Source organism: Pyrus communis, chromosome 1 (assembly GCF_963583255.1).
Source record: "Pyrus communis chromosome 1, drPyrComm1.1, whole genome shotgun sequence".
Taxonomy (NCBI): Eukaryota; Viridiplantae; Streptophyta; class Magnoliopsida; order Rosales; family Rosaceae; genus Pyrus; species Pyrus communis.
In genome coordinates, this window is record NC_084803.1 from 38859815 (window position 1) to 38884929 (window position 25115).

General features: G+C 36.6%; 2 protein-coding genes across 3 annotated transcripts in view; both read left to right on the top strand.

The window, feature by feature from the left end:
• The window catches only part of LOC137708566 (BEACH domain-containing protein B-like), a 32612-nt gene extending 13660 nt beyond the window's left edge, over positions 1–18952 (top strand). For both annotated transcript variants that reach the window (XM_068447678.1, XM_068447686.1), the window contains 25 exons: positions 352–525; positions 680–840; positions 939–1254; positions 1386–1815; positions 2009–2345; positions 2508–2696; positions 4092–4353; positions 4512–4703; positions 4782–5000; positions 5113–5289; positions 5922–6037; positions 8302–8766; positions 8916–9129; positions 9663–9884; positions 10042–10509; positions 10604–10933; positions 11017–11469; positions 11570–11616; positions 11709–11802; positions 13205–13411; positions 14803–14928; positions 15033–15404; positions 15501–15732; positions 17062–17825; positions 18474–18952. In XM_068447678.1, the coding sequence (XP_068303779.1) occupies positions 352–525; positions 680–840; positions 939–1254; positions 1386–1815; positions 2009–2345; positions 2508–2696; positions 4092–4353; positions 4512–4703; positions 4782–5000; positions 5113–5289; positions 5922–6037; positions 8302–8766; positions 8916–9129; positions 9663–9884; positions 10042–10509; positions 10604–10933; positions 11017–11469; positions 11570–11616; positions 11709–11802; positions 13205–13411; positions 14803–14928; positions 15033–15404; positions 15501–15732; positions 17062–17759 (6501 nt within the window). In that variant the 3' untranslated portion in view covers positions 17760–17825; positions 18474–18952. The remainder of the gene's footprint in view (positions 1–351; positions 526–679; positions 841–938; positions 1255–1385; positions 1816–2008; positions 2346–2507; positions 2697–4091; positions 4354–4511; positions 4704–4781; positions 5001–5112; positions 5290–5921; positions 6038–8301; positions 8767–8915; positions 9130–9662; positions 9885–10041; positions 10510–10603; positions 10934–11016; positions 11470–11569; positions 11617–11708; positions 11803–13204; positions 13412–14802; positions 14929–15032; positions 15405–15500; positions 15733–17061; positions 17826–18473) is intronic.
• A 1880-nt stretch (positions 18953–20832) lies between these two features.
• On the top strand, positions 20833–24463 carry LOC137740153 (GATA transcription factor 25-like). Its single transcript, XM_068479973.1, has 7 exons — positions 20833–21308; positions 21537–21620; positions 21720–21850; positions 22760–22867; positions 23108–23213; positions 23891–23944; positions 24064–24463. The coding sequence occupies exons 1-7, from the start codon at positions 20982–20984 to the stop codon at positions 24172–24174; spliced, it is 921 nt and encodes a 306-aa protein (XP_068336074.1). The 5' UTR covers positions 20833–20981; the 3' UTR covers positions 24175–24463.
• Positions 24464–25115: the final 652 nt, after the last annotated feature.

Below are 25115 nucleotides of genomic sequence, written 5' to 3' on the forward strand. Positions count from 1 at the left end.
AAAATGGTTTTATTTACTTACTCTTGGTTTTGGATGCTTGCTTAATGTATATTGATACTATTCTCTAAAAGGTCATGTCTTGTGTCATCCTTATCCCAAAAGTTTAAGTAGTTCTGATTCATTGATGTTATCATATGAATAAAACGTTTAAAGATAACTCCCTCTCAATTGTAGCCTCTCTCATACTTTATAAACTCTAAATTCTAGACCCTACATATGTACAATTTTTCCTGTTCTGTTTTATATTGTTAATTGTTTTGTGCTATTTGAAATGCCATAAATTATTTTATCTGTTGTATCTTGTGTCTGATCCTCTCTCTCTCTCCCGCTCTCTCTCTTGTTTGCTTGTAGGGGATCATAATAAAAACGCCTGTGCAGTGGCCTCTGAATAAAGGATTTTCTTTTTCATGTTGGCTTCGCGTGGAGAATTTCCCCAGAAGTGGAAAAATGGGTCTTTTCAATTTTCTTGCAGAAAATGGACGAGGGTGTATGGCTGCACTTGCAAAGGACAAGCTTGTTTATGAGGTAAATATATTGTTGGGGGCTATGTTCTCGTGCTTGACTCATATTCTAAATGTGGATGTGTTCAATCTTGTTGCTATTTTAGTCATTTTCATTTGCTATATCCTAAAGCTTACCACCAGTGTCATGCCACTAATGATGTCTTTCATGATTCCAGTCAATGAATCTGAAGCGACAATCGGTCCAGTTACAGGTTAATATTGTTAGAAAGAAATGGCATTTTCTATGTATAACCCATAGCATTGGAAGAGCATTTTCTGGGGGTAGCTTATTGAGGTGTTACGTGGATGGTGATCTCGTTTCTTCTGAAAGATGCAGGTTGGAGGCTACCTCCGTTCTTCCTTCACATGTGGATTTGTTTTATCTTTTGTCTAGTTACAAATATTATCCCTTACTTTCATACTTTTGTGTTTCAGATATGCCAAAGTTAATGAATTATTAACAAGTTGTAGAATTGGCGCAAAATTTGATATACCCCTGCATGACGACGATTTGGCTCTGGAATCTGTAAAAGATTCACATCCTTTCCTCGGTCAGATTGGTCCTGTTTATGTATTTAATGATGCCATTTCTTCTGAGCAAGTTCAGGGCATATATTCTCTTGGACCAAGCTACATGTATTCGTTTCTTGACAGTGAAGCTGCCTCATCTAAGGATAACCCAGTGCTTAGTGGGATCCTTGATGCCAAAGATGGTCTTGCATCAAAAATTCTTTTTGGACTTAATGCACAGGTTCTCTCTTATAGTCTTATTAGAAAACTAGTTCTCTATAATCTTTCGTGTCTGTTTATGAAGTAACCCTAATCCATTAGTTATCCTATAAGGAAAAAGGAGTACTCTAAGCAGTTGGTCTCTTCTTTCAGGCATGTGATGGCAGGAAACTCTTTAATGTTTCACCAATGCTGGACCATGTATCAGATAAGAACTCATTTGAAGCAACTGTGATGGTTGGCACGCAGCAATGCTCCAGACGCTTATTGCAACAGATAATTTACTGTGTTGGAGGTGTATCAGTGTTTTTTCCTCTTATTGCCCAGTCTGAAAAATATGAAAGTGAAGAAAGTGGGAAATTTGAGCATACATTGCCTATTATCACGAGAGAACGGGTGACTGCTGAAGTTATTGAGCTCATAGCTTCTGTTCTAGATGAGAACTTAGCTAATCAACAACAGATGCATCTTCTCTCTGGATTCTCAATACTAGGGTTCTTGTTGCAATCAGTTCCTCCTCAGCAGCTTAATTTGGAAACACTTTCAGCTTTAAAACACCTATTTTATGTCGTCGCAAACTGCGGTATACATCATTAACTGTTTCTCAATTCTCATATAAACGGTTCTTCACAAAAAAAAAAAAAAAAAAAAAAAAATCTCATATAAACGGCTAATACGTATATCTGTAGTTTTTTTTTTATCCCATGTAAATTGTGCAGAAGTTTCTGAATCATTCATTTGCCCAGATTTATTTATTCTCCTTTTTTTACCTTTAGGCTTGGCGGAGCTGCTTACTAAAGAGGCTATATCCAGCATATTTCTTAACCCTCTCATCTGGTTGTATACGGCTTATAAGGTGCAGCGTGAATTATATATGTTTCTCATCCAGCAGTTTGATAATGACCCAAGGTTACTTAAAAGCCTTTGCCGGCTCCCCCGTGTTATTGATATAATACGCCAATTTTATTGGGATAATCCAAAATCTCGATTTTCTGTTGGAAACACGCCTCTTCTTCATCCCATCACAAAACAAGTTCTTGGGGAGAGACCCAGTAATGAAGAGATACGAAAAATTCGTCTTGTTTTGTTGAGCCTTGGTGAAATGAGCCTCAGGTATGGCTCTTCGCTTCATTAGAAGGATTTTGTTGTTTCCAAACATATAGCTATGATCATGTTTTTTCTGTTCCAACAAACAAATTTAACATAACAGACTATCATGTCTTGTTCATTTCATGTTTTAAGTGAAATCTTAAAAATGTCCTGGGTAATATGCAGGCAGAAAATTGCAGCCGCAGATATAAGAGCTTTAATAGCTTTTTTTGAAACAAGTCAGGATTCAACCTGTATCGAGGATGTTTTACATATGCTTGTTCGAGCACTTTCTCAAAAACCACTGCTTGCAGCTTTCCTGGAGCAGGTGAACCTGATTGGTGGTTGTCACATGTTTGTTAATCTTCTTCAGAGGTATGCATTGAATATTATGAATTCAATGATGTATAAATTAAATCTTCACACTAGAGCATGTGGGTAAGACCTTATTTTCAAGTGTTCTCTTACTCTCTGTCTGGACGAGGGACTTTCAAAGTAACAAGGAACTTTAGACTGAATTATCAAAAATGCACTAGAACACTACCAATGAACTACCCAAGCACTACAAAGCTAGTATTAAAACATTACAAATGAACTACAAAGGCCCTAAACAAAGGACTTTCAAATGACACCTTTCTAGGAATCATTTGAAAGTTATCTTAATTGTAATGCATCTAGTCATTTTCAAGTCTGTCTATCTAGTTTTTGTAGTACACTGCTTACAAATTTAGCCTAAGTTCCATGGAACTTTAAAGTCCATCCAAATGCACCATAAGAACTCAATTATTACTTGGGGTGCTTTGATTGTGGAACTACTGCTTCCCGAAGTGTGCATCAATAAGAATAGACTTGGAAGAATTTGAGAAACATGATTACTTAAAAAGGCAATTATTTTTACCGTTAAAAGTAGTCTGGTACTTAAACTAAATTGGCTCAAAAGATTAGTGATGACTTTAAGGATTTAGAGAATTGGCAACAATACTGATAAAGCTATACGTATATATATTGTTTTTTCTGTATGTTACAGTCAATAGCTATATAATTACTGGTCTGTCTAGAGTAATAGGGAAACCTAGGATTGATCTAGTGAATTGCACCACCCTTCCATAATTGGCATTTTATTTCATAGAAAAGAGAAAATCTCTTTAAAATCTTTAAATGAATACAAAGTTGAGAACAAGTAGTCCACCTGAAAGACACAAATTTGAAGCTAACTACCAGAGATGGAACATTTTAGATTCTGACCATATCACAACACAATGCAGTGAACTACCGTAGAGCTGGCTTCTAGTAAACTAAAATAGCAGAAAAAGGATAGAGCTGTTCTTGAAATACGGATACCCAAAAGCCAAAATCTGATTTTACCGCAAAGTACCTCCACACCCACCATAACTTCAATGCTTCTTCAATTTCTCTCCACCCAAAGAACCCCTCCTATCACCAAATACCACATGCTTATTGCTCAACAAAAAGTGATGATGTTGCTTCCAGATATAATTGCACGATTGCAAAAATATTATCTAAATATGTTTCTCAATGATTAATGGTGAGTTTTTGCTCAAATTGCTTATTGGTTTCTCCTCGAATAAGTCTACTCTTATATGATTGTAAATCACTATACGTAACTGAGGCGGAAAAATCTTTTTCTTTTCTAGATCATTGTTTCAGAATACAGTCACTTATATGTCGTTAAAAGTATAGATCGATAAGAAACACGACCTATGCTGTTATATATTGTCTTCTGATTTTGTTTTTCATTTCTTGCCATAGGGAATATGAACCTATTAGATTGCTCAGCTTGCAACTCCTTGGGAGACTTTTGGTTGGTCTTCCATCTGAGAAGAAGGGAGCAAGATTTTTTAATCTTGCAGTTGGAAGATCTCGGTTTCTTTCAGATGGCCAAAAAAAAATTAGTATGAAGATGCAACCAATTTTTTCAGGCATGTCTGATAGGTTATTCAGGTTTCCACAAACAGATAACTTGTGTGCTTCGTTGTTTGATGCTCTTCTTGGTGGTGCTAGCCCCAAACAGGTACTTGAAACACAGTTTTAGAAAATTAGAAAGCAAAAAATAAAAAATTTGCAGTTCATCCTGTCATTGTAGCTGTGCAATTATTGTTGCATTCTTGTTTTGATTTTTCAAACAGGATACTGGGCAAACTTACTTGAGAATTAATTTCGGATTTACAGGTGTTACAGAAACACCACCAGGTTGAAAGGCAGAGAAGCAAAGCAAATAGCACTCATTTTCTCCTTCCGCAAATTTTGGTTCTTATTTTCAGATTCCTGTCTGGCTGTGAGGATGCAGGTTCAAGAATGAAAATTATCAGAGACATACTTGATCTTCTTGATTCTGATCCTTCAAATGTTGAAGCTTTTATGGTATTTAGCGCTACAAGTGTTTTATAGTGTACGTTTTCTTATTTTATTAAATTCTCCTAACTGAAATGTTTTGAATAGGAATTTGGCTGGAATGCCTGGTTAACAGCTTGTGTAAAGCTTGGTGTATTCAAAAACTACAAGGTTAATCCCCAAGACCAAGATGACAATGAGAAAAACGAGCAAGATATGGTGAGGAATCTGTTTGGTGTAGTTCTTTGTTACTATGTCCATTCTGTCAAAGGTGGGTGGCAGCAGTTAGAAGATACAGTGACTTTCCTACTAATGCAGTGTGAACATGTACGTTAAAATCCACTGTGCTATTCTACATCTCTTATTAATTATAGACTTTATATGATCTCAAGTTTTATTTTTATTTATTTTTTTATTTTTTTTCTACTTTTTCTGGCAGGGGGGCATTTCATTTCGATACTTGCTTCGAGATATATATAAGGATTTGATCAGTAAACTTGTGGAATTGTCTTCTGAAGAGAATATCTTCATCTCGCAACCATGCCGGGACAACACATTATACCTTCTAAGACTGGTCGATGAGATGCTTATCTCTGAAATAGACCAAAAACTTCCGGTAATCAGCTTACTTGGAATTGAGATCATAATATCCTAGCTACTTCCATGCTCAACGACACCACCCAAGCTTAAGTAGAAATAAAAAAGAACAATGAATACAATAATTTATCATTTTACAAAAGTACATAAACAGATCTGCGTTATAGTCAGTTTGCTAAATCAACTGCTTCAATTAGTGGATACTCCATGATCACGTGACACTCCAATTGCAGTTCTCTAACTTCAGTCTTCCTATTCTGATTTATTAAGATGCTCTCCATCTTTCCTCAGCTGTGGATAGATGACTTGAAATTCAAAATATGACCAGTTATTCTTATCTCTTGGCAATCACATCACAGTTCTAAACTTTCACATCACATGCTCACTTATTTCACCAGTTTTCTGTTATGTCAACTACACCAATAATTCCCAATGGGTATGTTGGACGAACTCTGGTGACAGTCAGCCAATGCAGTTGATGGTTCCTTAAATTTTCTTTCAGTAATGAATTGTTAACCATCTGCTTCTATATGCATACACAAAAGCATTGCTTAATTGGTTTTCAATGCTATGAAATGGCTTGTAATTTTCTGTTTATTTCATTTTAGTTGCAGAGGTGAGACTATCAATTAAAATTTGACTTTCTTGTAGTTTCCGGCAAGTAACTCTGACTTTTCCCTGGATTCGCTGGAGCTAGAACGCCATAAAGATTATGGCTCTGCCTTGTATGAAGTGCTAGAAGGAGAAATTGATAGCCAAACATCCAGGTACTAGCTTCTGGAGTTGCAACTTTTATTTTTGAAACTGATGCCCATTATGATATCAGTCGCTAATACTGTCTCTGTGGATTTAACCTATCTAGATGAATCTGCTTAAATTTAATTTTGCCAGATGAATAGTGTTAATGTTGTCATAATAGTTGTATGTAGTTATGCCAGTCTGCACTGGAGGGAGTCTAGTACTGAGGGCATTCTGGGATGGTGCTCTGTCTGTCGGTTTAGGTTTTCTATTTGGGTTTAGATGTTTCTGCTGCTGTTTTAGGTGTTACATGGCCTACTTGTAGATTTCTCTAGAGGTAAATAGAATTTGTGACCCGAAACCCTTAGGGCCTGTTTGGGGTCCTTCTTGGACTCTATTTCATGTTCAAAAATGATGAATGTGGCTAAATTACTTAATACTCATTCGTTTCAAAAACAAAAAATTGGATCCAAGAAGGATACTGAACAACCCCTTAGGTTTTCTGTTTGGGTTTTTATGTTTCTGCTGCTGTTTTAGGTGTTTCATGGCGTACTTGTAGATTTCCCTACAGGTAAAGAGAATAACGTGATCTATTATTCTTCTCTCGAAGGAGGATTAAATAGTACATAGTTGATTACAAGGAAAGAAAAGAAAGGCTAGGAGTCAACTCCCATGAAAAAAGCCTATAACTATGCTAATCGGCCAATTTTGGACTATTAAACATATAAATGTAAACACTACTTGTCCATGCTTCTTGTAATTCCTTCTGTGTTCACCAAATAGAACTTGTGTTTCTTATCAAAATAAAAAATAGTTTGAATGCAGTTATGCTACACCACTACTTAGGTAATCTGATGATCTGTCTATTAACCATTTTTTTATTGAAGAGAGATGCCTTTTATTCAATGTGACAGGATGTGAGCGTACAAATTACATTAAGACTGCCAAACTCTTATCTCTGATTGGCTTTTCACTCTATTCAGTTTAAGACAGCATAAAAAGATGAAGGAAAAAAATAAAAAAAATCCACATCCCTATACTCAATTGAAACACAAGCCCATCATAACACCCAAATAGAACTCTATCCCACAATTCCTCTACCTCATGTCCTTATGTTTTTGTTTGTCGTCGTACAGATGACCCATGTTATACTGATTCCTCATATAATAAATCTGTGGAGCTGATTTTCGCATACCCTTTTTAGCCTCTCACATGCCTCTTTATTTCTGGCCATTAGATTGAATAAATCAAACAGAAACAACAGAAAAGATTAAACAGGGGTGTGTGGAAGGAGAAAAAGCGTGTATTTATCATTTTCGTATATATGTACTTAGATTTGAAAAAGCGGAGACACTTTATAAAATTTTATTAGACTCCGAAGCAAGTGTTCAATTTTCTCCATGCGTTTTAAATTAATAAGCCAGGAAAATACTTGTGCATTATTTTGTTTGGATATTTTTAACTCTAGGTGAATAGATTGCGTATAATCCCCTGGCCATACATGAGTAGTTAGATTCAGAAGCATAATTTAATTCTGTTCTTGACTTGATGCATTGTTCATCTACACAAGATATTTGTGAGTCTCCTCAAAAGGGCAACATGCCCAAATCTCCAATCACTGGGAGAGGACAAAGATTTACAAAATTGTGGTGGTTAAACTCTGATGTTTGTGGTCCATGTTGGCTACATCAAAGGAAGAATTCTCTTAGTTTATGACATTCTTCAGCGATAACTCTTGGTTGGATTTAGGAGCCTAGGAGGTTTCTCGTTTCAATTCTGAAGTTCTTGTGCAGTTTCCTTTGTTTATTTGTATTTTCTTGTGGACCGAGACAATGTTGGATTCTAGGACTTGTACCGTTGTCACTATCATTCCTTTTCACGATGTGTGATGATTTATGATGAATACAAAAGGATTTTTGGAACATTTGGTTGGAGCGTAACAAAAGAAATTTTGAGGATTATACTGGTGTTTTGGGGGGGGTGGGGTGGTGGTGTTAGCAGATCTATGGGGAAGAGTAAGATATTGGGCAGCCCACTGGGCTTCAGTTTCGAATGATTTTAAGAATTACTCTCTTTCTCACATACTGTGGGATATGTTAGCAGTTGTAAAGTGATTTGGGTTGAGGTTTTCCTACTTGTAATCAGATCCTCTTGAGAGATTTTCTTGTTCTGTTCTTGGTGGATTTCTTATCCACTTCTGTGTATTTCACTTTTCATTTTTAATAAATTGTTATAGTTTCTTCTCAAAAAAATGATGAATACAATTCATGGTCTGATTGACTTATTTTTTTAGGATCCCTGGTAGTTACAAGCAGCCAATCAATAATGCAGATGACATAGTAAATGACAAGTGGTGGAATATGTATGACAATTTGTGGATTATCATAAGTGAGATGAATGGTAAGGGACCAAGCAAGACGTCCCCCAAGCCATCACCATCTGCAGGTCCATCTTTAGGCCAAAGAGCACGTGGCTTAGTAGAATCTCTGAATATTCCTGCTGCGGAGGTAGCTGCAGTTGTTGTATCAGGAGGGATAGGCAGTGCTCTAGGTGGCAAACCTAACAAAAATGTTGACAAGGCAATGCTCTTGCGAGGGGAAAGGTGCCCAAGAATTATTTTTAGACTTGTCATCCTATATCTATGCAGATCTACTCTGGAAAGAGCATCACGTTGCGTCCAACAGGTCATTTCGCTTTTGCCATGTCTCTTGGCAGCTGATGACGAGCAAAGCAAAAGCAGATTGCAGCTGTTCATTTGGTAACCACTTTTCGCCTTTGAGGTTTCTAACCAAGTTCACTGATAATAAGAAAAAACAATTTGTTCTAAATTTTTTTTTGGGGTGGGGGAAACTCTGATTTCTTTGTTATAGTGTTATTCACAAAAATTTAACTTAACATTGTGGCCAGGGCTTTGCTTGTGGTTAGGTCGCAGTTTGGAATGTTGGATGATGGTGCTCGTTTTCATGTGATATCACACTTGATTCGAGAAACTGTCAACTTTGGCAAATCAATGCTGGCTACTAGCATGATGGGGAGAGAGGACTCCTTGGACTCGGGAAATAGTGTAAAAGAAACAGGATCTATTCAGAATTTAATTCAGAGGGATCGAGTGCTAGCAGCAGTGCGTCTTGCAAGTTATTTTAGAGATGTTATATATATTATCTTCTGTCCCCACACTCACACTAATTTAAATGTTATAGTTCTGATATACAGCGTTAATGTATAAAATTTTGTCAAGCCATGCCGAAACGTCGCACATAAATTCCGTATGTGCTTTGTCCATGTGGTGCCATGCACGATTGACCTAGACCTAGGGCTGAACATGCCCATGCCTGTTTCATGTTTTTGAACGGGCCCCCTATGGTTTTCCTTTCATAGAACACAAATTTATAAAATGAATCTTAGTTACAGAGGTAGTATTAACTAGTAAGGTTAGAAATATTTTAATTGTTCTACTTGACAGATTAAGAAATGAGAATAAAACGCGATATTACCAAAATAAATAAGTAAAATGCGGAATAACTGTACCATTTGTAATTAAAACATGGTTTATTATTTAATTTGAGATATAAGATAAAATAAAATAATAAGAGGCAAAATATTTGTTGTAATCCTATGTCATCTACTGTTTTACTGTTTGGTTTTATTTTTCAGGTAGCTGATGAGGCAAAATATACAAAGTCATTAGATACAGATCGTCAAAGGCAGTTGTGTGAGCTCCAACTTAGGATGGATGAAAATTCCTCTGCAGAATCTAATACCAGGAAAGCTTTTGAAGATGAGATACAGAGTAGCTTGGCCTCCATTCTTGCTTTAGATGACAGCAGAAGAGCTGCATTCCAGCTCACTCATGAGGAGGAGCAACAAAATGTTGCTGTATGTGGCCCATTCTTTTCTGTTATTGAACATATCTTTTCAAAATGAATAATAAACAAGGAACTTGCAACTTCTTTTGTTCATTATTACTGTTGTTTTCTTTTCCGATTTGTGATGCATATTATCAGTGCTTGTCATTACTAACATAATTTTTCAGGAAAAATGGATACACATGTTTCGTGCTTTGATTGATGAGAGAGGTCCATGGTCTGCTAATCCTTTTCCAAATAGTGCTGTGAGGCATTGGAAACTTGACAAGATAGAAGATGCTTGGCGACGTAGGCAAAAGTTGAGACAGAATTATCATTTTGATGAAAAGCTGTGTCATCCTTCATCATCTGTGCCCAGCAATGAGGTTGCACCTCCTGTTAATGAAAGTAAATGTGGTTTCGTTGGGCACATTCCTGAGCAAATGAGGCGGTTTTTGCTGAAAGGGGTATGGAAGATAACTGATGATGGGAGCTCAGAACCAAATGAAATTGATAATGAACTTGGTGGGCAGAAACCCACCCTCCCTAAAGATACTTCAGACAGCCAGTGCTCGGAATTATCCAAAGACAGCGGTGATTGGATGCAGGAAAGAAAAGATTCTTCATCCTCTTCACTTGAGACAGAAACTAGTGAGGTATATTATTTCAGGTTCTTACAAAAACTAGGGAGAGATGATTTTGTGCTATAAAAATGAAATTAAACTTCTAACGTCGGGATTTCTGTTTCAGGTTCTTACATCAGTTCCTTGTGTGCTTGTAACCCCAAAAAGAAAATTAGCTGGACATTTGGCAGTGATGAAAGATGTTTTGCATTTCTTTGGTGAATTTTTGGTTGAAGGTAGTGGAGGATCATCTGTTTTCAGAAATTTCGATGCTTCAAATAATCATGATTTCACCAAACCTGATCAAAAGCAAAAGTCTCTGAAACAGCCTCTATATCTTGGTTTGGATGCTGAGAAGGGAGCCACAGTTGATAAATTTGATGCAACGAATGAAAATGTTCTTAATAGAAAACAGTTAAAAATTATGAAGCGCCACAGGAGATGGAATATTGGCAAGGTTGGAGAAATTTGCATTTAGCTTTTGCTTTTATCATATCTTGCGTATTGTAGTCATCTTTATTTCTTTATTCTTGATCACAGATAAAAGCTGTCTATTGGACTCGTTATTTGCTTCGATATTCTGCAATAGAGATTTTCTTCAGTGATTCATCTGCACCAGTGTTTTTGAATTTTGCATCCCAGAAGGATGCAAAAGATACTGGAACCTTGATAGTTGCTACCCGAAATGAATATTTGTTTCCAAAAGGAAGTGGTCGGGACAAAAATGGCGCTATTTCATTTGTTGATAGACGTGTAGCACTGGAGATGGCAGAAACTGCTCGAGAGAGCTGGAGGAGGAGGGATATGACAAATTTTGAATATCTAATGATTCTCAATACACTGGCTGGAAGATCATATAATGATTTGACCCAATACCCTGTCTTTCCTTGGGTCTTGGCTGATTACTCCTCTGAGGTTCTTGATTTTAACAAGTCTTCCACCTTTCGGGATCTTTCAAAACCGGTTGGAGCACTTGATATGAAGCGATTTGAGGTTGGTTTGTATCTCATAAGTTCTTTGACAAACATAATCAATTCACATATTTGTGCATCTGTCTTTAACAAAAGTTATGGTGGCGTGCTTCCCCATACAGGTATTTGAAGATAGGTATCGTAGCTTCACTGATCCTGATATACCTAGGTAATATCCAAAGCCAGGTCAAGACTAAACGATTTTTTAGGCCCCAAGTTGTCTTTCTTTTGTTGTCTCACTTGCATTTTTAACATTTGCAGTTTTTACTATGGGTCTCATTACTCAAGCATGGGGATTGTGCTTTATTACCTTCTGAGATTAGAGCCATTTACTTCTCTCCATCGAAATTTACAGGTACTCTTATGGACAGTATCACATACCTTAAGTATCTTATGATATGTTATATGTCTTGTTTTCAACTAAAATAAAGTGATTCCTAGAGAGCCTTTATCTTTTGTGAACAATTTCATCTTCTGACTTAATTGTTCTAATAAAATAAAGACTACACATATAGTTTCTTCTAAAAAAAAACATATATATATATATATATAGACTACACACTACATAAACTGCCCCACTACCCTACTTTACATTACCCAACAAACCACATCACTGTATTGCTTTCATGGTTATTTTATCCTTCCATCACCATTCTCCTTTTTCATTTTCTATTTTCATCTTGTGGATATCAAATGGGCAATTTCACATGCATGAGCGCGATAGTTTATCAATAAGTGGAGGGTTATTCTCATTTAAAAATTTCAAAGTATGAGTTTCTGCCTAATCTTGGAATTCATATCACATTAGTTCTAATTTTACATCTTTCTTAAGTGTGATCTGTGATGTGTGCGTAGCAGTGTTTTCAAAACTAGTTTTGATACTGGCCTAGGTGGTTTTTTTGGGTGGGGCTATAAAAAAAAACCTCTGCCCAGCCAGACTAGGCGGCATAAGGTTGGTGCAAGGTTTTAAAACCTTCTCAGCCTCAATTCGCTATGTACAAGGATCCAGTGGTGAGGAGTTCCTTCGAACGGCACAAAATTTCGCCATCTCTGATGGCCGGAAACGGAAGTTATAGAGGGGTCGGGTCGGAACTCTGGTGAACCCGACCCGCTTAGACTATAAAATATTATAATCTTAGGTACCATGAGGCTGTTGCCTCACGCCTCGAGACTACCCATGAAACGCCTTGGGGCTTTACCCCTCGCCTTTTAAAACATAGGTGCTAGTAAGTTTTTCAGGTGTCAGTTTTTTTTATTAATATTTCTTAGAGGATTCTTTTTGACGTGAGATTTTACCAAAGATATAGAGGTTCTGATGAAGAACATCATCACGAGACACCACAATTGGACATAGGACTATAATTTTCAACACATTATATAGGGTTTTCAAAAGACCACGGGCTAATTTAGCTAGATTTGCTAGATGGTGGAATTTTTATCCACTATTTTGTAATTCATGTTACTGTTTTAATAAATTGTTATTTTTTCTTCTCAAAAAAAAAAAAAAAAAAATCACTGTTTATTAGAAAATTTTATTCTAGTCAGTATTTTCTGAAAATCTAGCTTTATGATTTTTTGAATCTTATTTCCTATTTCTATATTTAAGGTTATAGAGTTGGTGCTTAAGTGTAGTATCTCTTTATTTATTTTTTTATTTTTTTCCTGGAGCTATCGTTATCTCTTATCATTTGTCTACTTTCTTACTGTACTGAATCCTGATTAATGGTCCATGAATTTTACCTGTTTCTTTTTATCAGGGTGGTAAATTTGACCATGCTGACCGTCTCTTTCAAAGCATTGAGGGAACATATCAGAACTGCCTTTCTAATACAAGTGATGTGAAGGAGTTAATACCGGAGTTCTTTTACATGCCAGAGTTTCTTGTCAATTCAAATGCTTATCATTTTGGTGTGAAGCAAGATGGTGAACCTATTGCAGATGTTTGTCTCCCACCCTGGGCCAAGGTATGTAACATCTTCTCCTTAATGTATCCATAAACCCACCTAATCCTTTCAAATGCATACCATTTCCCACCTCTTGGCATGTGGCTAGGAAAAATGGTTTTCTTAATGCCACATAGATATGTTTACTAAATTACCCTTCCATATCAGCACATTTAACCCAATTTTAACGGATTTGACAAAATTCAGGCAGAGCGGAGTGAATATCGAGTTTCAGGGTGTATGGTGGTGATATTTTATTATTTTTGTTTTTGCCCCCCCCCGGGGGGGGGGGGGGGGGGGGGGGTGGTGGTTGATGAGTTCTAGGGGGCATAGCAAAAAATAAACCTATTTTTTATAAAAAGAGGAACTTAGAATGATAGTTGAAACAAACACAGTGAATTTGTACAGTTGCACAAGATCCATCGACCTTGCTTTAATTCAAAGGGTGCCTGTGGAAAGATATTACGGTGATAGTAAGTGTTGTAGCAATTCAAAATTTTGGACGGTTAATAGCTCATGCAGATTGAGGAGTGATTAGTGAATCCACTCAAAACCATTCTACATCCTATTTAATTTGGGTGGAAATTGAACCCTGTGACCCTTCTGGGAATGGAAGTGTAGGTTGGGCAAAAGTTACAGTCGCATTCAATGGCAAAGCTTTGACAGTTCTGTAGGAAATCAGTGTGCATATCTATAGAAAATCTACCAAAATCAACAGGTTCTGGAACCACACTGCCTTGACTACAAATCGAGGGATGTAAAGAACATACTGACCAAGTTGATTATGGTCTACTTCATAGACCAAAAGTGCACTCTAGCTAACTGATGTGTCTTTGCAGGTAGGAATCGACTACATTTAGGAGAACACTGATAATATGTGAGAAGTAAAAAATTAACACAATAATAAGGGTGGATTTGTTTACCCAAATGGATCAGTCATGATACTTGCCTTGGGACTTGATAGTCACACTCACCATTGGCTTACAAATGCACAAGACACAAACCTTTTGTCTGCATGTTTCTAACACATATGACCTTGCCAATTTTTTTCTTTGTTTGGTTATAAACAGTTTGCCATCACTGAGACTGCACCATAATAGAATGCATTAAACTTTAACCACATATAATAGGGGTGTCACTCATTATTTTGGAAGCCAGTGTGAAGGATTTCTGCTTTACACATATAACTTTAGAAACTTTTCTTTTGGAATAAGACATCTGAGGTTTGAAGCTCTCATTTTCTTTTCTTCATCTTCATTCTTTTCTATGACGTGAGATTTATTCACATTAGATACACCATTTCATTTGCATTGTTTTCTTTTCTTGCTAACTGATCCAATTATTTATTCAGGGCTCATCTAATGAATTTATTAACTCTTTTTTTATATATACTGATCCGATTATTTATTCAGGGCTCACCTGAAGAATTTATTAACAAGAACAGAGAAGCCCTTGAAAGCGAATATGTTAGCTCTAATCTACACCATTGGATAGATTTGGTATTTGGTTACAAGCAGCGTGGAAAACCAGCTGTGGAGGTACCTATGTGATAATTCGTGTCCTGAACATTCTCTATTGGTTAATACAACTTCATTACAAATATACTGATCACTGAAAATATTATTGAAAATTTGAAATGCAGGCTGCAAATATTTTTTATTACTTAACGTATGAAGGTGCTGTTGATCTGGAGACCATGGAAGATGATTTGCAAAGGTCAGCTATTGAAGACCAAATTGCAAATTTTGGCCAGACACCAATTCAGATTTTCCGTAAAAAACACCCAAGAAGAGGGCCGCCTATTCCAATTGCACATCCTTTGCGCTTTGCACCTGGTTCTATTAACTTGACTTCCATTGTTTGTAGTACAAGTCATACACGGTCAGCTGCTTTATATGTTCGGACCGTGGACTCCAATGTTGTTCTTGTAAGCCAGGGTCTCACCTTGTCAGTTAAGATGTGGTTGACAACCTCACTGCAATCTGGTGGAAATTTTACCTTCTCTAGCTCCCAGGTTGGGCTTTTGTTCTATTGTTTATTGTTAATTTTGATTTGAGTTTTTATGGTAAGTACTTAGAATGCTTATTGCTTACTAAATTAACATGTACAGGATCCTTCATTTGGCGTTGGTTCTGATATTCTCTCTCCTCGTAAAATTGGGAGTCCTTCAGCTGAAAATGTTGAACTTGGAGCACAATGCTTTGCAACCATGCAAACACCATCTGAGAATTTTTTGATCTCATGTGGCAATTGGGAAAATAGCTTTCAGGTTATATCCTTAAATGATGGCAGAATGGTACAAAGCATCAGACAGCATAAGGATGTGGTTAGTTGTGTTGCAGGTATGTTTGACTAGAAGCAGAAATTACTGTTTCCTTTATGGAACATGCATGTCAAGGGTAAAGAAAAAGTTTGCTTCGGCCTATTTAAATTAGCCCACCCCCTCCCTCTTAGGGTAGATTATATCGTTTGTTCAAAAAAAAAAAATCATTTGACAACCAATTGAATCACATTATTATGCACTTGCAAAAGACCTTTTTTTATAATCGGCACTACGCACCTCTTAAGATGTTTTGAATGTGTTTAAAAATAGAGAAAATAATATTAATAAACAACTGATTGAATTACATTATTGCTAGTCCATTGTGAGGTACTAATTATAAAAAAAATTTAAAAAAACTGTACCAAAAAAATTAATTATAAAAAAAAAATATTTATATGACGAAAATACCCTATTTGATGCATTAATTTGGATTGGCTTTTGAATTTTTTTGTTGGGGGGCATTTTTGTCCCAAAATTTTTGGTGAAGCCGTGACCCCAAAATGGAGCTGCTGGCTTTATATATAAAGATGAAATACAGCATATGCAAAGTGAAACGATTTCTTGTCCAAGGGCCATTTGGTGGTTCCTTACTGTGATGTCTGGGTTATGTTACCTTTTCTAGCACCCAATACTCATGTAGTCTTAATATGTTGTGGTTGGTTCTTTAAGCGAGTGAGTCAAGGCTTGTGTCCTAATGTTGTGATTTGATAGCCTTCTTTTATCTGTTTATACATGGTTAGATTGATCATAAAGATAAATCATCGTGGGACATGATTCCCTGCATAGGGAAACTTTACTTCCTGAATAAAAGTTAGTAGATTTGTCTGCTTTCAAAATCATGATTATTGCCCTCAATTATTCAAGAAAGGGTGGTGCAATATTGGGTTTTTTTTATTTTTTTTTTGGGGTGCCGATTTTATGCAATATGGATAGTTATCATGATGATCATAGTAATCTATTAAAAAAATAGATTTAGTTGTTTCAGTTTTACTGGGCAAGGTACTATTACTTTTTTTTAGGCGAAAGTTACTATTACTTTAGTCATGGTAGCATTTTACATTGTAAATTCTGAATTTTTACTTGATTAGGACACATTAGTCAAGAAAGAAATGCTGAGGAAAAATCTTTAAATTCTGTATGACGGCATGCATGTCTTTTTTCTGGACTATGAACTGTGGTAACCAGTTGGGTGCTAACATTCCAATGCATTAATATTTAATGAATAAAAACTCTACTGATTCTTCCTCCTGTTCTGCGTGAGGTTTTGTTTTTGGCTTTTATTCTGGAACAATTCTTCTTAGTGGTTTCAAAGATTGCTTTCTAAGATGTAACAATTATAATGTTGCAGTGACATTTGATGGAAGCTTCCTTGCAACTGGAAGTTATGACACTACAATCATGGTGTGGAAAGTCTTCCGAGGTAGAACCCAAGAAAAGAGACCTCGTAATACGCAGACAGAACTACCACGCAAAGATTATGTCATTGTTGAAACTCCTTTTCGTATTCTGTGTGGACACGATGATATAATTACATGCTTGTATATCAGTGTGGAGCTTGACATTGTGATCAGTGGATCAAAAGACGGAACTTGTGTTTTTCATACCCTGCAGAGTGGAAGATATGTAAGATCCTTGCGCCATCCATCTGGATGTGCATTGTCAAAGCTCATCGCTTCTCGACATGGACGGATTGTGTTTTATGCTGATGATGATCTGAGTTTGCATCTTTATTCAATTAATGGTAAACATCTTGCTTCTTCTGAATCCAATGGACGCCTCAACTGTGTTGAGCTGAGTGGGTGTGGTGAATTTTTGGTTTGTGCCGGTGACCAAGGGCAAATAGTTGTACGCTCTATGAATTCACTTGAGGTCATAAAGAAATATGATGGTGTTGGAAAGATTATAACATCTCTAACGGTGACCCCAGAAGAATGCCTCTTAGCTGGAACAAAAGATGGAACCATTCTCGTATATTCTATAGAAAATACTCAACTTCGCAAAGGCCTTCCTCGAAATTCAAAATCCAAACCTTCTTCAACAGGATAAATTGACCATTTGTGATGGAAGCCGTTCAGTTTTAATGGTGAGTGAGGATTTGGGAGGTGAATCAAGGTATGCACTGTAGCCATTTTCCTCAAGTTCACTTTTTGAATTTCAGTTACTTTATATTGCCATTATTTGGGCAATAGAGACGTAACAAATGTGATTGATTTTTCTTCTATAGGTCTTATATTCACTGTTCTTGTACTGGTTTAACACGTTATTTTTTTTATCCAGTAAGATGCACATTAATCTTTATTTGGACATAAACCAAAAAACCAAACATATCTTGGCATACGGTAACAATTCTCCATTCCTTCATAGGTTGATGGAAGTTCTAGTAACGTGTTGGACGGTCTGTTGCATATAATGCCCTTGCACATAAAACATCAATAATCTATAACTCTTTAGTTAAGGATTACCTTATTCAGTGTGAGTGTTTCAGGAAATATCCTTTGGAACAATGATTTGACCTCAACTGATATTGGATGTTCTTTCTCTGATGATAATACTTGAATTCGTCAACATCTTAAGTTATGAAATGTGACAGGATATGTATTCATGAACCAATTGTTTATTACCTCTATGATATTAAGTGCGCGTGTTTGTTAGATTCTCACAACAATTGTGGTTGGAGTGTCCATTATGACAATTGAAATTATAGCGGTATTTGTTTGTGTTGCCATTAGATTTTGATCATGTTGTCAACTTTCAATACAGGCGTCTGCAAATGGTCTCAAAATATTGAGCCATGTCCATCACATGCTAGGGCCAGAGACTCGTTTCTTTTTTGGTTTTGTCTCCTTGATGCTTTGGTGTGTCAAGACAGTGAAGGGGAGTACATGGTTCGGCAAGAATTGCTTGAACAGTTTTTAAGCATGTTCAAGCTCCAGTTATGTTAATGTAAAACACACAGAGCTCGAGAACTTCGTGAGGTGAATTTTTCTGCGACGTTTCAAAATGGTAAAATACTGGCTTCTTACAAACTTATCGTCCTTCATCTCCGTCTTGTGGGGCATCAACACATACCTGTACAATAATGTTGTTGGTAGGTTGGATTTCAAATATTGTGTATTAACCAGTGGCAGGCCAACTCCGATTTTTCCCTTTCCGGGTAGATAGCGTTAATTCTCCGAACTTTGTATAGACGGGCTGCAATGCCTTTTATTTCTTCTAAAGCAATGAAAACCCTTGTTCTCCTTTCTGTGTAGCGTATTTAGTTTGCATAAATTCTCTGAAGTAGTTACGGTTTTTCCATACTTTTGTGGTAACGGTTATGCTAAGAGGATTGCATGAATGCAAATGGGGCAATGCTAACTTATTTCAAAAGTACACATTTTTGTTGCAATTTGTGACATAATCTCCCAAGTTTTTTCGCGTCGAGAAAACATATAAAGTCATCCACCATCCGATTTCATTTCCTTGGCACTAGTCCTTAACGATTCACCCAAGCCTTCCACCATTGCCAACTTTACAAACTCAACCATCAAGTGACGAGTAAACTCCTGGCAATGCCCTTGATCGAGTATCTCCTCGATGTGATCCCTGAGCATGTGACTGCTCCGAGTGGTGTGACCAGTGCACTACTGGAATGAGCACTACTCGTTAGGCTTTCTGTTGGCCAGATGGTCAAGGAGAGGTGTGCTATGAAGGACGTGTTCTGCTGCCATTCGTTGTAGGAAATTTTGTGTGTTATAGTAGTGTGTGAAGAAAGATATTAGGTGAGAAGAGAATAAAAGAGATATTAGTCGTGATATATTTTAAAATTTTATTTGAATAATACGCGTTCTTCCTTGGGAATGGGTTTATTTCTCACTTACAAATAACGTATTTGTACTATTGGAATTACATAATTGGAACCGTCCAATTTCTTAATCTTCGTTTGAGGATCATCCCTATAAAAATCATTCGAATCGGAGATCGTTTAGTTATATATCAAATAAATTAATGGTGTAGTTACCAAATATTTTTATTTTTATTTTCGCAAGGATATAAATCTATTAAGTTAAGGAAAATCCTTGGAAACACCTAGAACTCATACAGTTAAATACAAATAACATATTTGTACTATTGGAATTACATAATTGGAACCGTCCAATTTCTTAATCTTCGTTTGAGGATCATCCCTATAAAAATCATTCGAATCAGAGATCGTTTAGTTATATATCAAACAAATTAATGGTGTAGTTACCAAATATTTTTATTTTTTTTTTCGCAAGGATATAAATCTATTAAGTTAAGGAAAATCCTTGGAAACACCTAGAACTCATACAGTTAAATACAAATAACATATTTGTACTATTGGAATTACATAATTGGAACCGTCCAATTTCTTAATCTTCGTTTGAGGATCATCCCTATAAAAATCATTCGAATCAGAGATCGTTTAGTTATATATCAAATAAATTAATGGTGTAGTTACCAAATATTTTTATTTTTTTTTTCGCAAGGATATAAATCTATTAAGTTAAGGAAAATCCTTGGAAACACCTAGAACTCATACAGTTAAATACAAATATTGTCAACATTGTGACCAATACACGTAATAACATCTACGAAAAAGTTAGCTTTTATATAAATATGTTGCTACTAAATAGAATAAAAAGAGGTCGTCAGCCATTCGATGTTCTCGAAAATAGTTATGAGCCTCCAAGGAATCTTGCATCGGTTGAGAATCCCATCTATAATCATGTTGGAGTCACCTTTAACCACCACATTCCGTTTATTTATTTGATATATTTGAATGATCAAACGATCTTCGATTCAAATTATTACTATTTTTTATTTGCATAGATGATCTTCAAATGAAGATTTAAAAACACAACGGTTCTAATTATAAATTTTTTACCGCAAATATACATTATTTGTAAGTAAGAGGAATGAAAGTTTGATTCATTTTGCTGTATGTGCAGAGAGATGTGACAAATCAAGAAAAGAGTTAGCCCACAAAAACTCTCTCCCTGCGAAGCCCAAGAAGCCCGGGTGATGTCATGGGACGGTTGCGTTTGTTTGTCCCGGAAACTCGAGACAAAAGCGAAAGGGCATTCGTCGTAATTATGACCTCAAACAGGGGGATTTCTCGTTGTACCGGTCGTTCACACACTATCTCTCTGGTGTCTGATATCTCTCTCTTCCCCAAAACACCAACACTTTACTGAAGCCTGCGATTCGATTTTGGGCTAGGGTTAGGGTTTCACACATTGACCGGGTCCTCTGTGTAATGCTTGAATGACCATCGATTCGATTCGTGAGCCTCCTCCAATTTCAATGTACGGACACTCTCAGGACATGACCATGCCAAACCCGATCCCCGCCTGCGACGACGACGATGCCGGCGCCGCAGACTCCATCGACAACGCCCACATTCAATACGATTCCCATACGCTCGAGGACGGCGGCATCGTCGTCGTTGAGGACGTTAGCTCCGACGGCGTCTACGTTCAAGGCGGATCCGCTAGCTCCGAATTGCGCGGTCCGCCTTACGACGGCTCCAGCCAGCTCACGCTGTCGTTTCGCGGCCAGGTCTTTGTTTTTGACGCCGTTACGCCTGAAAAGGTACGAACTTTATCGGAATTTGATTGGCAATTTAAGGCTTTATAGAGCTTGCGGTTGCGATGATGTTTTGCTGGTTGCTGAAAGGAACTAGAACTCTGCAATATGAAAAGTTTGAATATTTATTAAATTAGGCAAAATTTTTGCTTCATTGAACAACACCATGCAATTATGGTTATAGTTAAGTTTCTTTGGTTACTAACTTTTTGTGTATTTTGATGGTTTTTGAAGGTTCAAGCAGTGTTATTACTGTTGGGGGGTAATGAATTATCTCCTAACGCTCAAGGGACGGAGTTGGCATCTCAGAATCAGAGGGTATCTTCTTACTTCTTACTTTCTTAAGACTGTAAAATTTTTGCATCGTATGTATATCTATTATTGATGGTGTGTTGTGTTGTATTTCATATTGTGTAGGCTACGGAAGATTATCCCCGATGTAGTCAACCTCACAGAGCAGCATCATTATTTAGGTTTCGTCAAAAGAGAAAAGAGCGATGCTTTGACAAAAAAGTGAGATATGGTGTTCGTCAAGAAGTAGCACTCAGGTTTGTTTCTTTTAAACAAAAGGTTCAGTCAGGTGGTGTAGTCTATGTGATGTTCTTCTGCTCAAATTGATTGGAGTAAAAAAATTGCATGTGCCTGTTAAATTGAAATAATCGAGATTCCTTTCTGTTACCTTGTTCATTGCTGTGATGTTCTGTATCTGCGCTTGAGTTTAAATCAAATAACCTTTTGTGCGGGTTAGATAGCAGCGCACATGTTGTGTCTATGCTGATGGTGACAGATTTGTATAGTTATGAGTGAGGCTTCATTTTTATAAGTTTAGTTGTCTATAGTTTCAAGAATAATATTACATTTCTTTTCAAGCCACGTCGGTTACAGATTTATGGTTTAACATTTTGTTTCCAGTATAGTTTATAATGCCACATAGGGATCTTGATTCTCTACTTAATTGTTGGCATAGTTCAGTTTTTTAAGTTTTTACATCATTCTACTACACTCATGACTCATATTAGAGTAATCTATACATAATGCTTAACCAATATCATCTGAAATGTTTGATTACACAAAACCAGCTTTCTCCTTATAAATAGGGATCTATCAATTAATGCCGGTTGGATGTGGTGGGATTTTTGTGATACCTATGTGGAATCGATTATATGTAGCACATTATTTTGACAATAAGCTAATTTAATCTGGAAAAAGCGAGAATACCTCAATTAGTCCATGAAAAAGAAAATATACAGAACCTATATCTCTTGTTTTGGATTATACAGGCTCCTTTAATATGCTTTTACTCATTTGATCAATGGAAGAAAGCATGATATGATGAGACTGCATTCTATTACTTTTTCTTTTGTTGCTTATTATTACTTTCTTTTGTTGCATTATGCTGCATTCTGCTTTGTTTATTTTTTAGTGTTGAATGTTTGATTCATTTATATCTACATCAGGATGCAACGAAACAAGGGGCAATTTTCTTCTTCCAAAAGGTCAGATGGAGATAGTAACTGGTCTGCTGGCCAGGAGTCAGGGCAGGAAGATTGCCATACCGAAACCTCGTGAGTCTATGCAATATTGTAGAGTTTTGTACTCTTAAAGAAAAAAAGAAATTAAGATTTTGGTGGATAGTTTCAAACTCTTCTCCCTCCCCCCCTAATAATAGTTAAAAAAAAAAAAAAAAAAAAATCCTATCTCTAAAGGCATATTATATTTGTTTTTATCGTTCTTGTGCTTTTTGTGTCTTACCTGTGACTAACTATTCTTCAATCTTTTATGATTTGCATGTTCTACCCGTCCAGCTGCAAGCATTGTGGAATAAGTTCAAAGTCCACACCAATGATGCGGCGCGGCCCATCTGGTCCAAGGTCTCTTTGCAATGCTTGTGGGCTTTTTTGGGCAAACAGGGTCAGTATCTGTAACGATGAATTAATCACTTCATTTTTTTTATTGCAAAGATATCTTATTTGTGACATTATTAGAATGCATAGTAGTTATGATCTCATTCCTCTTTTACGGATCCTTCGCCCTCTTCCAGCCATAACATCGTATTTAATCTTTGACTTGTTTGTGCTTCTCATGAATCACTGACAAAAGTTATGTTTGACGGGTCGACCTCTGAAAAACGCCGAGTCTCCAACTAATCCTATAGAAGACTTTGGCTTTAGAGGTGTTGTCTGTTAAATAGGATTTTATAGATTGGTAATGTCTGTTGTGAATAAATATATGTTCGGGCTTGGGAGAGATGATATCGAATAAAGGGTGATAGCATGGATTGGTGGATGAGCATGGTTCTAACACCATTCGATGTACCTGCTCTATTTGTGGAGATGAGCACATAAAATTTTCATGCATCGTAAAATATACAAAGGTGTTAATTTAACTTGAATTTACGTTTTTATCTCCCAATTTTAAGTTTTAAAAGTTTTCTCGACCATGAATTCATTAAACTCCGATTTCCGGAGAATACACTATAGGCATTCTTTCTGCAATACCTGTGAATCTGCCTTTATTAATTATGTGCACTTAGTATTTTTGTAGCAGAGATTTCATATATCGTACAATTTACCATCAACTTTTTGCAGGGGGGTTTAAGGGAACTTTCCAAGAGAAGCCATGATATCAAACGAATTGAACAGGTGTGTTCCATGTCTGAGTACAGTATATCAAACGACTTGGTATTCCTACGTTTAGAATGATTATCTCATTATCTCTTCTCAATTGTGTGCCCTTCTTTTATCCATTTAAAAAAAAACAGGGTGGTGAACCTGATACAAAAGATTTGGACAGCGTAACTGCCATCGATGCACACGACAATCTTGTTCCCTTCTCTAATGGTGATAACTCGGCTTTAGTTGCCGAAAACTAGGTTTCGTTAAAATGCCAAAGTTGTCTCTATGGCATGTCATTCAAGTAGGCTTTCCCGGAATGTTCATCCGGCTTGTCCGATCTTATGTACAGTTATAATAGTACCGTGATCAATACACGAAATCATGTTTTTTTTTTCTCCATTTTTGCTTTTGTTTGTTGAGTTTTGGTACCGACTGTGTGCTTGACACCAGCTGAGAGGATGTAAAACGTAACTAAACCATTTCACCATTCAGTATTTTCATATTATTATGCATTCAGCATAGATCATTAATGTTTAACTGCTTAAATGATGCTAAGGGGCCTTTTGAAAGTGGGACTCCATGAGTTCTGTCACTTCACAGTTCAACATTAATTCACATGTTAGTATTTTAAACATTGTGCAAAAAATGAGTTGGCAAAGAGTCTATGAAGAGAGTTTTACTTTTGAAAGAGTCAGTCGTAACATTTCTCTAATGTCAAAGGTTTAAGGCAATGTACGCTTGAAAGTTGAATTAAAAAATGAAGGGTGTATTTTGGATAAAGGAGGAGGGGGAGTGCGTTAGGTAGTTGACTCCTGTATTTAAAAAATAGAATGCTGGTTGTCGACTACTTGACGCACTCTTCTCTCAACCACTTAATACTACAGTGTAGTGTTGTTCCTCTTCACTTGTAAGTGAGAGATTTTGAGTTCGAATTTCGTAAGATGGTGAGTTCAATATCAATTTATTCTCCCGTCCAGGGTAAATATATTGTTGAATAAAAAATCTCCTGGCTTTTGTGGAACTGTGATAAAGAACATTTGCCCTCTAGGGTTGGGAATGGAGTATTGAAGCCCGGGACATCGGTTGGAAAGCCTACATGTTCTTCTTCTGTAGATGCGACGGCTTCAATTCGTGGTGGTGAGAGTCATTATTTAAGGTTATGGATACATTTAAGAGTTTTGGTTGTTTATGGTTGTGT

Coding starts and splice junctions, on each gene's coding strand:
- LOC137740153 (XM_068479973.1), top strand. CDS start 20,982: ATGACCATCGATTCGATTCGTGAGCCTCCTCCAATTTCAATGTACGGA. Junction 21,309..21,536: donor ACGCCGTTACGCCTGAAAAG/GTACGAACTTTA, acceptor TGGTTTTTGAAG/GTTCAAGCAGTGTTATTACT. Junction 21,621..21,719: donor TGGCATCTCAGAATCAGAGG/GTATCTTCTTAC, acceptor CATATTGTGTAG/GCTACGGAAGATTATCCCCG.